The sequence below is a fragment of the Amblyomma mixtum genome, chromosome 10, assembly GCF_055824585.1.
Source record: "Amblyomma mixtum isolate Tamu chromosome 10, ASM5582458v1, whole genome shotgun sequence".
Taxonomy (NCBI): domain Eukaryota; kingdom Metazoa; phylum Arthropoda; class Arachnida; order Ixodida; family Ixodidae; genus Amblyomma; species Amblyomma mixtum.
This window is the reverse complement of record NC_143021.1, coordinates 121,454,531-121,470,086: the sequence shown is the minus strand read 5'-3', so window position 1 is coordinate 121,470,086 and position 15,556 is coordinate 121,454,531. Positions and strand designations below refer to the sequence as shown.

The window sequence follows — 15,556 nt, the reverse complement described above, 5'->3', positions numbered from 1 at the left end:
GACAGTAACGATCGAAAGATGGAATGGAACTGTGTCGAGCGATTCCTTTAAGGGACAGCGTATTCATTCGATGTAGTACAGTTTGCGGCGCCTTTACTTCAAGAACGGCTGCCTTTCCGCGGCTTACTTGTTAGCATTAAATATTTAACTGTATTGACAATATACGTCACGATATAACGAAAAGGAGCTTGTCAAGGCTCCTGAAAATATACAGGTGGGTGTTGTAATGTCCTCACGCAATACTTTTTTTAATTTCCATAATAGCGAAGGAGGTGGAGGACTCCCGACATAGCTGCGGTCACCAGATGCAGGTCCCCGCAGCATGCATGCAAAAATAAATTGGCATTGTTCTATACTTAGTCGAAAGTCAGTGTATCGAACATTGTTACATAAAATTAGGATTGTTATAGACTGGTCTATAGACAGCAGACTATCTATAGTGTATAGTGCATAGACGAAAGGAAATTGAGGTATTTGTAGACTGTAGTCTATAGAGAGTCTATAGACCGACTATAGACGAAAGGAAATTGAAGCAGCTATAGACCGTAGTCTATAGAGAGTCTATAGACCGTCTACAGACGAAAGCAAATTGAGGCTATAGACCTTAGTCAATAGACAGTCTATAGACCATCTATAGACGAAAGAAAATTGAGCCAGCTATAGACTTTAGTCTATAGAACGTCTATAGACAAAAAGAAATTGAGGCAACTACAGACCTTGGTCTATAGAGAGTCTATAGACCGTCTATAGACAAAAGGAGATTGTGACAGCTATAGACCTTAGTCTATATCGAGTCTATAGACCGTCTATAGACGAAAGGAAATTGAAGCAATTATAGACTTTAGTCTATAGAGAGTCTATAGACAAAAGGAAATTGAGGCAGCTATAGACCTTAGGCTATAGCGAGTCTATAGACTGTCTATAGACGAAAGGAAATTGAGGTAGTTATAGACATAAGTCTATAGGGAGTCTATAGACCGTCTATAGACGAAAGGAAATTGAGACAGCTATAGACCTTAGTCTATAGGGAGTCTATAGACCGTCTATAGACGAAAGGAAATTGAGACAGCTATAGACCTTAGTCTATAGATAGTCTATAGACCGTCTATAGACAAAAGGAAATTGAGGTAGTTATAGACTTAAGTCTATAGAGAATATATAGACCGTCTATAGACTAAAGGAAATTGAGGCTGCTATAGACTTTAGTCTATAGATAGTCTATAGATAGTCTATGGACAAAAGGAAATTGAGACAGCTATAGACTTTAGACTATAGATTTTCTATAGACTGTCTATAGACAAAAGTAAAAGTCTATAGGATGTCTGTAGAGTCTATAAAAAGTCTATAGAAAGTCTATAGACCATTTTTATAAGGGGTCATGCTTGCTCAGCTCTTCTACAATCATTGCACGTGCATTAAAGCGCTTTTGTGCGAGTTTTTGTGTATGACACCATGCGGAACACTGTCCGATGAATGGTTGCCTCACATTTCTGACATGAAAGACCGGGAAGACATACAATTGGAGGAGCATATTTCGTAGGTTTGAATTCCTGTCGCAAGCTAATCTCCAACTTGAGTAGCTTATGTAGGCTATACAACGATAAATCGTATGACGCCCCCCGGAAGGGTCAACGACAAACGGCTGCGTCACAATTTTGATAGGAAAGTCGGGGAAGGCATTTAGTTGAAGGTGCATATGTGGTTGGTTCGAATCCCTGTCACCTTGACTAGCACATGTAAGCCATATGCTACACAAAATCGTATGACACCACCCGGAACCCTCTTTGAGAAACGGTTGCGTCACAATTTTGGTACGAATGTCACCACATTAATAGCACCACATGGAGGTTGGCCAGTATTAAGGACTTGTATAGATTTACCTGAAGTGGCGGTGCTCGGCTTGCTGTGTGCGTCATACAGGCCGCTTGATGACGTCGCCCTATTTTTTTTCCTATCGCTGGGATTTTCTGTACCATCTGCGAGTATGCACATATACAAGCACACAGACACACACGCCAGCATGTCGAGTTCATAGGACTAGTTACGCTTTCGCATTAAAAGAACGGAACGCAATACATCGCCTACTTACCTTAGTAAAAACCCACTTTCTAAAGTTTAATTTCTCCTTTCATTTTTCCTGGCGTAAAATTCAAACCAGTAGCTTTCAAAACTTTTCAACAATAAACAAAAGGTATTCCATCCGATACCAAAACGCCCGTCCTTGGTGCAGTGCTAGTCAGAACCACTTTCACATATCAGGCGGGTGGCGGGCTAAACCTCAACATCTACCGACCCCGGACACGTCACCAGAGCAGTGGGAGGCGCAATTCACCTTGGAGAACCAACGAGCGCTCATCCAACTGGTGCTCTCGTTGGCCAAGGCAGCTGGGGACCTGGACTGAGGACTCTTACCACCAGCTCACTGGACACCTTTCTTTGGTTATAAGACATTTTCCCTCCTCTCATCGCTGTGAGCTGCTAGACGACTGCAGCCCTAAGCAGTCGGCGCCTGTTATTTTCGTTTCAAAAGAAACGCGTCTCTTCTGAGGTTTCGTCATCAGGGACCCAGAGGAAATACGACCTCCAGGAAGAACGCATAGGCGTACACTTATGTGGGAGAATTAAATAACAGCGCGTCAGACGGGACAATAAGAAATAGACACCAACACCAGCGTCTCGTCTTTACTGTCCCGTCAGTCGCGCTGTTATTTATTTCTGTCATGAACCAACTGGCCCGGCTGATTCCACTCCAGGACATAGGTGGAATTCCGTCGCACCGGTTTAGTATAGAGAGGAGCTTTATAAATTCTTGCAGCATGTGCCTTCTTTCTCCGTATTACCGGTTCGGAATGTTTGCAAGGGCTACTAAAGTGAAGTTATAGCCCGTACGATCCGATACATTAATCGCATTATTTATTTATTTACTTATTTATTGCGAGGCGTTCACGAATAGCCATAAGCCTTCTACAGTTGTGCACTCAGAGCAATGAAAGAGAAAAGAACAATTAAAAGAATTCATTACGGCGAGATCAAAAAGCCGGTTTATTATGACCACATATGAGCAACATTAAATGCTGCGTAAAAACTGCTGCGTCGCGTTTCAGCTTCAAATGGTTTCTCCCCGGGACGCTACCGGAAACGCATATCTTTTCTAAATGTTTCCTTTTCCTATCATAACCTGTCTACTCTTCAAGCAAATCCTAGAGATTAGAGCAGAGGATTAAAATCACTATAATTTAAAGCCATCCAAAAATGAACGAAAACTTTTGAAGCACAGTGCACAGTCCAAGGCGTTGAAGACTCGCATCTATTTCGATCCCGGCCGCATTTCATTCTCGCCATGGTTTTCAGGACATTCAGAATTATATATTTATGCCGGCGCCAACCACTCAATAAGGCGGCAGTGCCTTATAAAAAGAACACACCAAACGCTCCTTTTGTAGACAATACCACCTTTTATTGTTCTCGCATTTTTACAAGCTCCCACTGGCACAAGCCAAGAGTAAGAAAGTAGAGGATCGAGGTCATCTTTCTGATATATTCATATCACATGATCGACTCAGCAAAAAAGCAGGCACTGCTTTACTGTAACAATGGCCTAATAGCCTTGTCGCAGCCGCGATATCAAACGCGGCCACTTGCAACTATTCCACGCAATGTCAAATGTATGCAAATCCCTCGTGCTAATTGATAGGACGTTTTATACAATAACCCCAATACGCTTATGAGAAAGCTCGCTTGGAAACACGCGCAGCGCGACATTGACTTATTGGCATAAACCATTTATCTTCGTGGCAGGCGTTATAAGGCGAGAATCCTTCAGCGACCATTTGCGCATATATTGCACCGTGTCCATTATCCAAAACTTGCACGGAGGAAGTCCGTGCTGGTGGTGGCGGAGTGGCACGTCACAGCTTGTTCCTGGAACCGTTCAAGCTCTGCACAATCAGGGAGAGCCGGTCCAGGCTTGACACAGCGCCGGGAAGGTCGCACGACTCCTGACCTGCGAGGGTGAGAGGAGATTGGAGATGGGGAGGGGAAAGCGTGCTGCTGCATGCTAGCGACTTATATTTCGTTGCTGCATGTAAAAATTAATAAGGTGAGCTGGAGAGAAAAAAAAATCAATTTGTCATGACGGTTAAGACAACTGTTTTTAGTTGAGAATACTTCCTATGCGAAAAAGAATACACAGCGGACAAATTTTTGCTGTGACAGCCGTCCTAAGCCGCAGTGAATTTAAATTTGAAAATTGAGATCACCAAGAACTGTTCCTGGGCCTAATGGAACAACGAAAAAAGGGTCTTTTTACAATGTTTCAAGTGGATTCAATAAACTCTGTGCGCGAAATCCGTCGGGACAGCTTTAGACAAACTTCCATGTTTTGTGCGGCTCATCAGGTGCATAAACCTGGCGTCGGCGTCGTAGTGACTGGAAACTCATGATTGCTCGAGAGGGTAGTGACGTAGAAAGAAGATTCGCTGAGTGGTCAAGCTGCATCGAACCGCGCAGTGCTTTGATGCCCGGAGTCGGGCACGCTACATCTGCAAGGCTGATGAGCGTTCGTTCTCTAGGTTATAAATGGAGGCTTAGAAAGAACACCTCCCACCGCACAGTATAAGGAAGCCTTATATGATTAGGATCACTAATCAGCGTCACCACTTAGCGTGGGCAATGATGTGTATAAGCCCTTACAAAAAAGTTTTCGACAGTCTATAGAGTGTCTCTAGACTTCTGTCTATAAAGTCTATAGAGTGTCTATAGACAAATCCTAGAGAACAGTCTATAGGCAATACAAATGCCATAGACAGTCTATAGACAATCTATAAATTTATGGCCATACATTTTTAGTAGACTTTTGTCTACAGATAGTCTATAGACAATGAATAAACAAAAAATGAATATCTATAGGAAGTATACAGAGTCAATAAGAAGTCTATAGACTGTTTATAGACAATTTCTATAAGGGAAAGGACTGTGTGATGGCAACGATCGTGTCGATTTCTGCGGAACGGTGCGCCACGGAACCCCGTGCGCCTGCACAGACCAACTAACGCTACTGCCCCTGACTGTAAAGACGAACTTAAGTGCATGCAAATATTTTTTCTGCCTAATGTGCTTCTTGCGCTGCAGCTGTATCGCAAGAATGTCAATAATCCGTCCAAAACATTGTTTTACTCAGGACAAATGCGTCCTGTTTTTTTTTTGTTCTTAGTAAACGTCGCTTCTACGTCAATTTCTCGGCATGTTGACGTTTGTGCGGTAGCAAAAGACGCGCTTTCTGCTGAAAAAATTGCATTTAAAAATCTTCTCGCCTCTCCATTCAAGCTCTTGACGTGCACACCCACATGGAGTCCGCGATCACACTGTTGAAAAGAATGGCGGTAATGCCTAATCTCTGGGATCGACGTTTAATCGGCCGGTGATAGCGACACCCGCATCAACGCGAAAGCATTATACCTCCCATCAGCACAAAAGCCGTCGTCCGCCGTCCACCATCTATGGCACGAAAATCGGAGGATCTCAGAAAGCCGGTATACGATGTCACCACACATGTAAGCGAACATATGTAGACATGAACCAGGAGATATAACGTATGAAAGTAATGACTAACCTGTTCTTCATGCAGGATAGTAACAATCCTTGTACTTTGAATTTTGTGTTTGTTTTTTTTCCAGCTGACGCGCCCACACTGCCTTCGCATGCTATGCTTGAGTGTTCGCGATCTTGCTCTATCTCTGCTGATGTGCGGAGGCGTAGAACCGAACCTTGGTCCCAAAACAGACTGGTTTGGTTTATGGGGTTTAACGTCCCAAAGCGACTCGGGGTATGAGGAACACCTTAGTGAAGGGCCCCGGAAACTGCGACCACCTGGGGTTCTTTAATGTGCACTGACATCGCACCGTGCACGGGCCTCTAGAATTTCTCCTCCAAAGAAATTCAACCGCCGCAGCCGGGATCGAACCCGCATCTTTCGGGTCAGCAGCCGAGCACCATAACCACTGAGCCACCGCGGCGGCGGTCCCAGAACACAGGAATTGCTCACTTAATTAATATATATATATATATATTGTAACGGAAAATAGGGCGATAGGTGGCTAACCAGCAGAATACAGCAGCCAGCCAGCCAGCGCGAGACACTTCAACGTCTTCGAAGACATTTCAGCGCCACCTGAGAATACCAGGTGGCATTATATATATATATATATATATATATATATATATATATATATATATATATATATATATATATATATATATAGTAAGAACGTAGACCAACGTTTGAAACTCTTGAAACAATTTATTGACGTTTCGACCGTGGAACGGCCTTCGTCAGAATGTCGGATTTGAAGACATTCTGACGAAGGCTGTTCCACGGTCGAAACGTCAATAAATTGTTTCAAGCGTTTCAAACGTCGGTCTACGTTCTTACTACTACATACCGTGCCGACATTCCTTCTTTTTTTGCTGGATTATATATATATATATATATATATATATAAACGATCTACGTATTTACGTATTAAAAACAATTTGTGCATTGAAGAGGCAACTCGGCGTCTGGAAGTATTGAAGAAATAAATAGCGTATGAAAGTAATGACTCACGGCCCGTGGTGATTCTGGAACGTACGTAGCACGACTTACCACTTTACATGTAACATAATGTAAGCCGTATTCAGCGAGTACAAAGTGTGCATATTTCTTTTATATTTATTATGTGATACTGCAGACCATAGATGTACATTTTGCAGGCAGGTGGAGCATGTGTGACGAAATGTGGATTCATACTTAACAAGCATATGACGACAAAGTGGAAGCTTGGGCAAGTTGGTTGGAAATTATCGAAGCAGCGCGAAACACGAGGACAAAAATACACACGGACTGTGTCCGTATGCTCGTCTTTTACTCGCGTTTCACGCTGCGTCGATAACAAGCATATGACAGTATAAAAATAAGAAAGTGCGTACAAGTGTTCGGAGAGGAAATTTCATAACAGGCGAAATACGAACAACAACACAAGAATTGGAGCTCCAATTCTTTGAGAATGTTGCCTGCTGCGAAAGTATGCGAAGGCAAGGAATTCCACTTTCTGACTGTTCTGGAGAAAGAACTGCTTAAAAGTGTTCTCGCGAAAATCGAAGGCAGGGAGCGAGGGCACGCGTGCCTTATCTTCCAGGTAAAATGCGGCTTATGTGGTAAGTTTAAGTTTGATTTATGTGAGAGGCAGCTCTACAAAAATACGAGATTTTAGAGAGTCTATGTTATGCTGATGTATAGTAAGGAGCGAGAATCTTGTCTTCTAAATACAGTAAAATGCATCGAACACCTTCTATTTGAACTTACTCGTATATCCTTCTTACTGTGCGTGTCCCATATGATGGCAGCATTGTCAAGTTCGCCCCTGATGCAGGCACTGCATGCTAAAAGCTTAGCTTGAATAGGTGCACTCTTAAGTTTCCTCTTGAGGGACCACAGCTTTCTAAGAGCTGAACAGCAAATGGCGGATATGTGAGGAGACCAGGTTAGCTTATAAAGTAGCGTGACATCAAGGTACTTACAGGCGTCTACTTCTATTATAAAATTGTTGCCAAGTGAATAACAAAATCTGCTGAGTATTTCATTTCTAGTAACTCATAGCAGAACTGTTTTCTTGGTATTAGGTTGCATTCCCCAACGCATACACCACTCATCAATAGTGTGCAGGTATGTTTGTAACACTGCATGCCTACGAGGGATCGTCATGCCTCATAGCCACAGTCATGACTTATGACTCATAGTGATCCTGCAACATAGCATGACTCAGCTCGTTGTAGTCTTCGCATACCCATATTTCATTTCATTTCATTTCATTTATTGGTTTTGTTTGGCCAGTACAGAGACTGCAAACAAGGGAGAGCAAGCTAAAGGCGCCTAGTAGCGCCTGACTGAGGCCTGCCCTCCCCATGTAAAGAAAACAAAAACAAAGTGGCACTTGGCAATGGTACAAAGTTTCCATAAGTAACAGAAACTAGAAAAGCAGCGGATATATTGACAACGAAACAGAGATCAGGCATGCATAGAGCTAAGCACAACAAAACTAAGGTCAAAACATGTACCTGCCTTTAGCGTCTCTGCTGACTTTTGTCGTTTTTAATATCTTTTATGTTGTAAAAACTTCATTTTCAGTGAAGGTATATCGCCTTTAGAATGCGGTAATCTGACGATGCAGGCCGACTTCAGTTTGTGCTCATGGCTCCTCCAGGAAAGCCTTGCCTCAGAGTATAATTCACTCCTTTTTCGGAAATGGTTGCACTCCTTTTAAGCTAGAGTGCAGCGCACGTTATCTGCAGGAGTGTATGTACTCCTATTACGAAACTCTTTGGAAAAAAGAAAAGTGTAGTCGAGCAGGTAATCGAACCTCCGAACTTGCCGTTGTGAGCGGGGGCATTAGGCACTTTCAGTTGGGCGTACGCAGCCAATCTGCGGGCAACGAGTGCGCATGCGCTGCGCGCTAAGTGTCTCACAGCGTATTACGGGAGTATGTACGCTACAAATCATAGCGTCCGCACGCTACGGGCACGTTACAGGATGCATTGACAAAATGGCGGCGCCCTGATCATCCGCTTCGGAATAAATACATGTCGCCGCTTGATTCTTCGACGCGGTAGCTTGCTCAAATGGTAGCGGTTCGCTTGTATTTCGCACACTCTTGTCCACACATAGAGGCATAAGCGATAACTAGCCCCTGTTTTTGAGATAATTTGGTGATTTTCAAGCTCTTAGGCCCAACTGAATGCCATGTGCTTTCTAGGGTGCCTGGGTGCCCTGCCCGCTCGCCTGACCATCGAGGCAGCCTAGGGTTTCCCTCGTGGCAACGACACCTGGCTAAGCAGTTCTCTAGCTTTTAGTCATTTGTTACATTTTCTTCTATTTTCATAGTTTTTCTTTGAACGAAAAAAAAGGCTCTCAGTGCACTAACCCTAGTTATCACTAATCACGGATGAAAATTTCTTAAACCCAGCGTCGATATGCTTTGACTTGGCACTAGATGTCGCTACTGTTTACGCATGCGCCTGAGGGACAATACGGCACGACCAACTAAAAGTGTCGTGTCTGCAATATTTACAGCGTACGCAAGCTTACTGCTTACGCCCAACCAAAATTGTCTATTACCTCTTGACTACCACTGGAACGGTAATCCTTGCTTTTGGGCGCACATACCCGGTGACATTTTTTAGAGCAAAAGCACAATTCCTGACGCACAGACCCAGCGAACGGCTAGCTCCGTCAATTTCAGCTCCAAGCTCATCCAAGTCAGGCCCCTGCTCGGTGCAAACGGCGCAAGAACAAAGGAGCAAAAAAAAAAAATTCCCCCCTCGGGATGACCGGCGCACGCACGAAGGAGCAAGCAAATTGTGTGGGTAATGGCGCGCCTCTACCGGAGAGAACAGCGCCTCTCAACAGATGCCGCTGGAGCACCAAACTCCAAGCGTCGAAAAGAACAGCGAACTCGGCGACCTAAGAAAAAAAAAGGCAAAATCTCTGCAAACTAATGGTCTCGTCATTTGAAAAAGCAAGCAAAACCAAGCTATCGTTCGACAGACTTCGTTTAACCGCGTTCAAACAGTGCTAATTTTTTTTAAATAATTATTTTAAAAAAAATGTGAGAGGTACATCGGTGCGGCTTTGCGCAGAAGGATTGTAGAACAAGGGGAACATTATGTACTATCAGCAATGAATCAAAACGCGAACAAGAAAATTGAGGGGACATCTCAAAGACACCGTAATATTAGCGCCTGGAGTGGAAACGCTAGCGAGGTTCATTAACACTTCTTACAAAGAGTCTTCGCGCCTTTGAAGTCAAAAGAGCGTGAGCAAGTATTGAGCTTTCTCGGACTAAAATATTCTTATCTTGCGTTTCGTGGCTCAGCTGTCCTGTTCGCGTTTCATTCCTTGCTGATAGTACGTAATAGACCTGGACTTAAAGTCGATTAACTAGCTAAAATTAATGGTAGAGAGACACTGGTAATATATTTCCTTAAAACTGCGCAAAATACAGGGACGCAGGCAGAAGAGATGCATACAGCGATGACCGTAATCTGTATTCCTCTGGAACCTTGCGAGAAACCTGTCTCACCTGCGACAGCAGCTCGGGTGCTGTCTGCTTCGGCTGAACAGCAAACTTCGGACCGAGGCTAACTACCTCAGTGACGTCTTTGGGAAGCTCCACGTTTTCCGGGCTAACTCGGGAAACATAGACCACATACTAGCCCGCATGTCTACCCTTGTAAGCTTCATTTCTCGTTTGACAGGCTAGAGTTGGTACATCCTTTGCACAAAAACACATTAGCACTTTCCACAGTCATTGCCGGTTAGGACAGTAACTTGGTTGAATGCTTCCCTATTTCACGTAAGGACGCTCGAAAACATGTTCAAGTGTCGGGAAAAGGTGCCATGCTGCCGCTACCGCAAAGGTTCCGGGGGAATTCCATACCTGTCAACACGCACACCTCTCTACGATCCTGCTCAGCAACCCAGTCTTAAAATGGCAACCCACCTTTTACAACTCGACTCCACTTTCATTTTTGTTCGACAGTTCTCCCATTTGACTTCCCTTTATGTTTTTGTTATTTGTGACAACACTTCTTTGCGCAGTTAATGACTGCAGCAAGTCCTTTAGCAGTAAATGCAATAAATAGTGCGCGAGCCCAGGTAGACAAAGAAAGCCAAGGTAAAGTGCAAGCGGCTTTTTACGGCACAGGAATACCACGTTGTACAACGAAAATAAAAACCATAAAAACCATGTTCGCCGAATTTTCAGGAACCGACAGATATTCGAGCGGAAATAAGGCTGAACCTGTTGGCCTAGCACTAGAGAGCGACACGGCCCTCCTCATCGGGGCGCTGCCAGCCCGAAGTTGTGGCCAACAGCCGTCGACAGCCCATGCTGGGCGTTCCCCGGCTTCGAGCGGCACTTGGACTCTAGGACGAGCTGTGCCCCTCGGCCGTCCATCGCGACTGGCGGCAGTTCTCGTCGTCGGAGCCGCGTCGCCTGAGTTACGGCCTCCTGATGTGCCCTCCAGACAGGGGGATCCCCGACCTTCGGCTTCTGCTATGCCTATGCATGTGCCAAGCCTCAGACGCCCCTGCTCCCTAAGCAAGGAAAAAAGAATCGGCTCTGTTGCGCCCGAGAGTGATGCGCTTTTTCGGCTCTTTGCGCAGGGATGGATGGGCAAACTGCTTCTCAACTTGGACAGGCAGAAGAACGCGCTCAGCGAATCGATTTCTGCCCGGCTACTGACGCTTGGATCATGCCACACCTGCTTGTGGCGTACATAGGAGATTTGCCTCTGCTATCTTAGAAATGAAAAAAAGGTTGACAGTCATTGTGTTTTAAATCGCTTCACCACTGCCACTAGTCTAACTGCTCCACTTCACGACAAAGGCCCCTCCCTATGGCCGGCAAAAGATCCCTGTCCGGCGCGAGCTCCGGGCACGATGTCGAAAAAAAAAGATGCATAAGAATAGCTAAGACACGTGTAAGTCATGAAAGCGCTCTGGTCAAAATATTGTTACGCGGCGGCCAGCCGAAGAATGAGACGTGGTGAACGATGGCTATGAGATGATTTAATGGCCGCTGGCCTAGCGCGGGCGCTCCGTCCCGCGCCACTGCCAGCTTCGTCTTCGTCACACTACCCGGGGCCTCCGAGCGATCGTCCCGATCGGTGACGAACAGACGGCGAAATGGCGATGGTCTTGAGTGGGGGGTTGAACAGGATGTAGAAGATGGTGCAGTGCTGGCCGCCACGATGAGAAAGATGAGAGAATGAGTCCTGGTCTACGAAACATCCGGGCCGTAGGGTGCCAGGAGCTGACGGCCGAGGTCTCTGAACGCACCGAACGGCAGAGGCAGGGGGACGGTGTCTTCACGTTTGGGTCAGTGGGGTCTTGGGTCGGTGGGGTCTTGGGTCCGTCGGGTCTTGGGTCCATCGGGTCTTGGGTCGTCGTGTAGTATGGTCCGGGCGGGGGACGGGGCTGGGGTGAGCGTCGAGGTCGGTTCAGGTCGGGTGGGCTGGGGACGGCCGTGCGGCGCTGACCAGGTACTCACGGCCGACGTCCACGGCAGGCCCAGGACGCCGAAGCTCCGTGACCAGGATGGAGATGAAGGCACCCCGCACCTCACACCAAATGTTACGCGGCGGCCAGCCGAAGAATGAGACGTGGTGAACGATGGCTATGAGATGATTTAATGGCCGCTGGCCTAGCGCGGGCGCTCCGTCCCGCGCCACTGCCAGCTTCGTCTTCGTCACAATATCTTTACGAACACTTAGTTTTTCCCCTTTAAGACACCCGACTGGGATAATGTTCCAGCTCAGGTTTTCAATGGTACGAGTAGTTTTGTGCGTTCCTTTCGCATATCTGTACCTGTACATTATTTGGTTTTGCTCTTAACGCGATGGCATCCGGTGGAGCAGAAAAACCGGCGTCGCCGCCTACGTAGTTGGCCGTGAGAGAGAAATCGGCTAAAATTCTACACACAAGGAGCCTAGGTGACAAGTGGGCCGCGTAGGTCACTTGACCTTGTGAGGTAATCACAGCCTGCCCACCGTATTGCGAGCAAACTGCCCACCATGGCAATGGCCGCGGAGAGGTTGCTCGGAAAGAGCACCCTGGGTCTCACAGCATCACCGATGGCAGTACCTGCCATCGCACCGCAGTGGCGCATCACTTAACCGCTGTACCGATGCGTCAGGAGTGGCGTGATATGAGGACTCACAGGGATATATGAACGTAAATTAGAGCATGACCAGTTCCGCATATATGTGCACTAACCCATTATCTATACAACATCTGTATCTTACCGGTACTCACCTATGGGGCAGAAAGGTGGAGGCTAACAAAGAGGGTTCAGCCTAAGCTAAGGACAACGCAGCGAGCTGTGGATAGAAAATGATAGGTGTAACGTTAAGAGATCGGAAGCGGGCGGAGTGGGTGAGGGAACAAACGCGGATTAATGACATCCTAGTCGAAATCAAGAAGAAGAAGTGGGCTTGGGCAGGGCATGTAATGCGAAGGCAAGATCACCGCCGGTCTTAACTTAAGGGTAACGGAGTGGATTCCAGTTGAAGGCAAGCGTAGGAGGGGGCGCCAGAAAGTTCCGTGGGCGGATGAGATTAAGAAATTTGCGGGAATGCGGTGGCCGCAACTGGCGAAGAACGGGGTTAATTGAAGAGACACGGAGAGGCCTTTGCCCTGCAGTGGACGTAGTCAGGCTGATGATGATGATGATGACGACGAACCCATCATCGCTATTGCGTCAACGCTTAAGGCGGAGGTTGTGTGTCCGCTCCTATTTTTTCTTGTGCTGTTTCCTTTTTTTTTCATTGTTGTTGCTTTCCACTCTCGCCTTAGTGCCTATTGGCATATAAAAATAAATACAATAAAGCGGCACACTTTCAGGCTTTTTTCTCCGGCCGAAGATGTGAACGTGACAGTTGCGCCCCTTCGGGAGCGCAGGGCTCCCTGAAGTGGACACAGGCTGAGGCGCACCATCCGCGTGGACATTTACAGGTACATGAGCACACCCAAAGAGTTATGTCTGTCGACTGACAAAGCGTCCAGGTTGACGCAGCACGGTGTCTGAGCGTTCGCGTGACTGGAACGTTGCACAGCAAACATTTATTGATTTAAGGTGAACCTGTATGCTGTCTTTGGCAGTGTTTGCATATTGTTCTGGCTTGACCTGTGTTTCGGTTAATGTCCACTACACTGACGGAACAGCGTGCCTCCGTAAGTGTCCCTAATAGAGATGTGTTTGCGTTTAAGCTAAACATAACGGCTTCAACCAATCTGCGCAGTTATCAGAGTTTATGTGATTACTGGTCTATTTCATTACCTGGAACTCTTGGCAGTACAAAATGTAAGGGTACGTTTCATAATCGTCCATGGTAGTAAGCGCAGCAGATTGTATCACGTGATGAGTGTCTCCCATACTGAATGTTCTTCCAGGTTCTGCTGATAAGGATCAGTGATATTCCTACGAAGACGTGCAAAACACCATGACGTCGAATTCGTTCAAATGTGCTGAATATAGTCACCCCTCTCTTTTTAATGTCAGCCTGACTTGTCGCTTAATAACGGCACACCTTGTAAAAGCCACGAATAAAGACTCAATTCGTGATGCTGAGCTTTCTCGCCGCAAGAGGCTCAATGACGGTACCGGCAGTGTTAAGAAGCGTTAAAACCTCTCGAGGTTAGTGCCTGAGAAGAGAGATCAACGAAACGTACGTCACCTCCACGGTTTTATTTCAGTGAAGTGCCCAAAGCCTGGCATAGCTTTCGAATATCTTTTACGTATCATTTTGAATAATCTTGACGAAAACGTAACCACACAATAATACGGAGAAATGAGAGAGACACAGAACAAAGCACAGTGTCTCTCTCAAGTCCTCATCTTCTTGTGCGTTTATGTTTTCTTCAAAATTACGAGCAACCAACTGGTCCAAGAAACAGCATTATTTAGAACAAGCCGTTGCTTCGATAGCCGTACTGACCGCAAGCGTTTCTCTTTTAATTAATAATATACCGTTTTGATTGGCTGCGCGGCCTCCTATAGATATGGTAAATGTCTTTCTTCTTTCACGCTTTGCTGTGGCAGCAGGCGACAGAATGGTTTACAAAAACCGCGTTCTAGATGACTAGCTTTATTAAAAAGTGGTAGCGCAGAAGAAACGGGGAGGAAGCGCAGGAAAATGGACGATAGGACATGCGCTCAACTACCAAGTGAATTGGGTCTACTTCTTATGCATTCGAGAGCAGCACGTGTCGGAGGCACGCCCTCGCGTAGTTGCGTGTATCTGGACTCCAGTGATAATGAGCGTTGCGTTGGTGCTGAATGCCGAAAAGGACATATAATGCTTCAATAAAACATGGTGGTGGGCTAGTTGGTTATTCATACTTGGTAGGAAGACAGCGCAAAAACGACAACCACCGGGGAGGACAAGACACAGAAGAACGCTACTATCAACTGATTTATTTTGTCATCGAGTCACATTTATATAACCAGCCAGTCACATCACATGTCCCACTTTGCAGCGCCAGCTATCTTAGACTAACAGATAAGAAAGGTTTAATCACCTCTTCAGCTGTAAATGTAGCGATTGTCAGAGAAAGATTGCAAAAAGGAAAGAAAAAGAAAAATGAAAAAGAACCGCGCATGACATATGACATTCGATCTTGTCCTCCCCTGTGGTTGTCGTTTTTGCGTTGTCTTTCTACCAAGCACATATAATGCTCAAGTATGTATAAGATGTGGCCTGTGTTTCAATAAAGCTCAGATGGTAGTTCAGCGCTTGTCCTGCCGTCTATATTTCTACATCTTCGTCCCCGTTTCTTTTTTCCTGCCGCTTTCTATGATGAATCACCGGCTAGCCCACACCGAGATATTATTCGGTGCGTATATAAAACTGGCATGTGTCGACTGAGTTGAAGCAGGCTTCGAAAACCAGTCATATCCGTCTGAGGGTCAGGCAAGTAAGGTGGAGGATTACAGCTACCCGGCGGCCTTACTCCAGTCAT

General features: G+C 45.9%; 1 protein-coding gene across 1 annotated transcript in view; it reads right to left on the bottom strand.

Annotated features, from left to right (window-relative positions):
• Positions 1-3,435: 3,435 nt before the first annotated feature.
• Positions 3,436-15,556, bottom strand: part of nau (myogenic-determination protein nautilus) — a 129,054-nt gene continuing 116,933 nt past the window's right edge. The window contains exon 5 of the mRNA XM_089562648.1: positions 3,436-4,003. Within this exon, the coding sequence (XP_089418774.1) occupies positions 3,909-4,003 (95 nt within the window). The 3' untranslated portion in view covers positions 3,436-3,908. The remainder of the gene's footprint in view (positions 4,004-15,556) is intronic.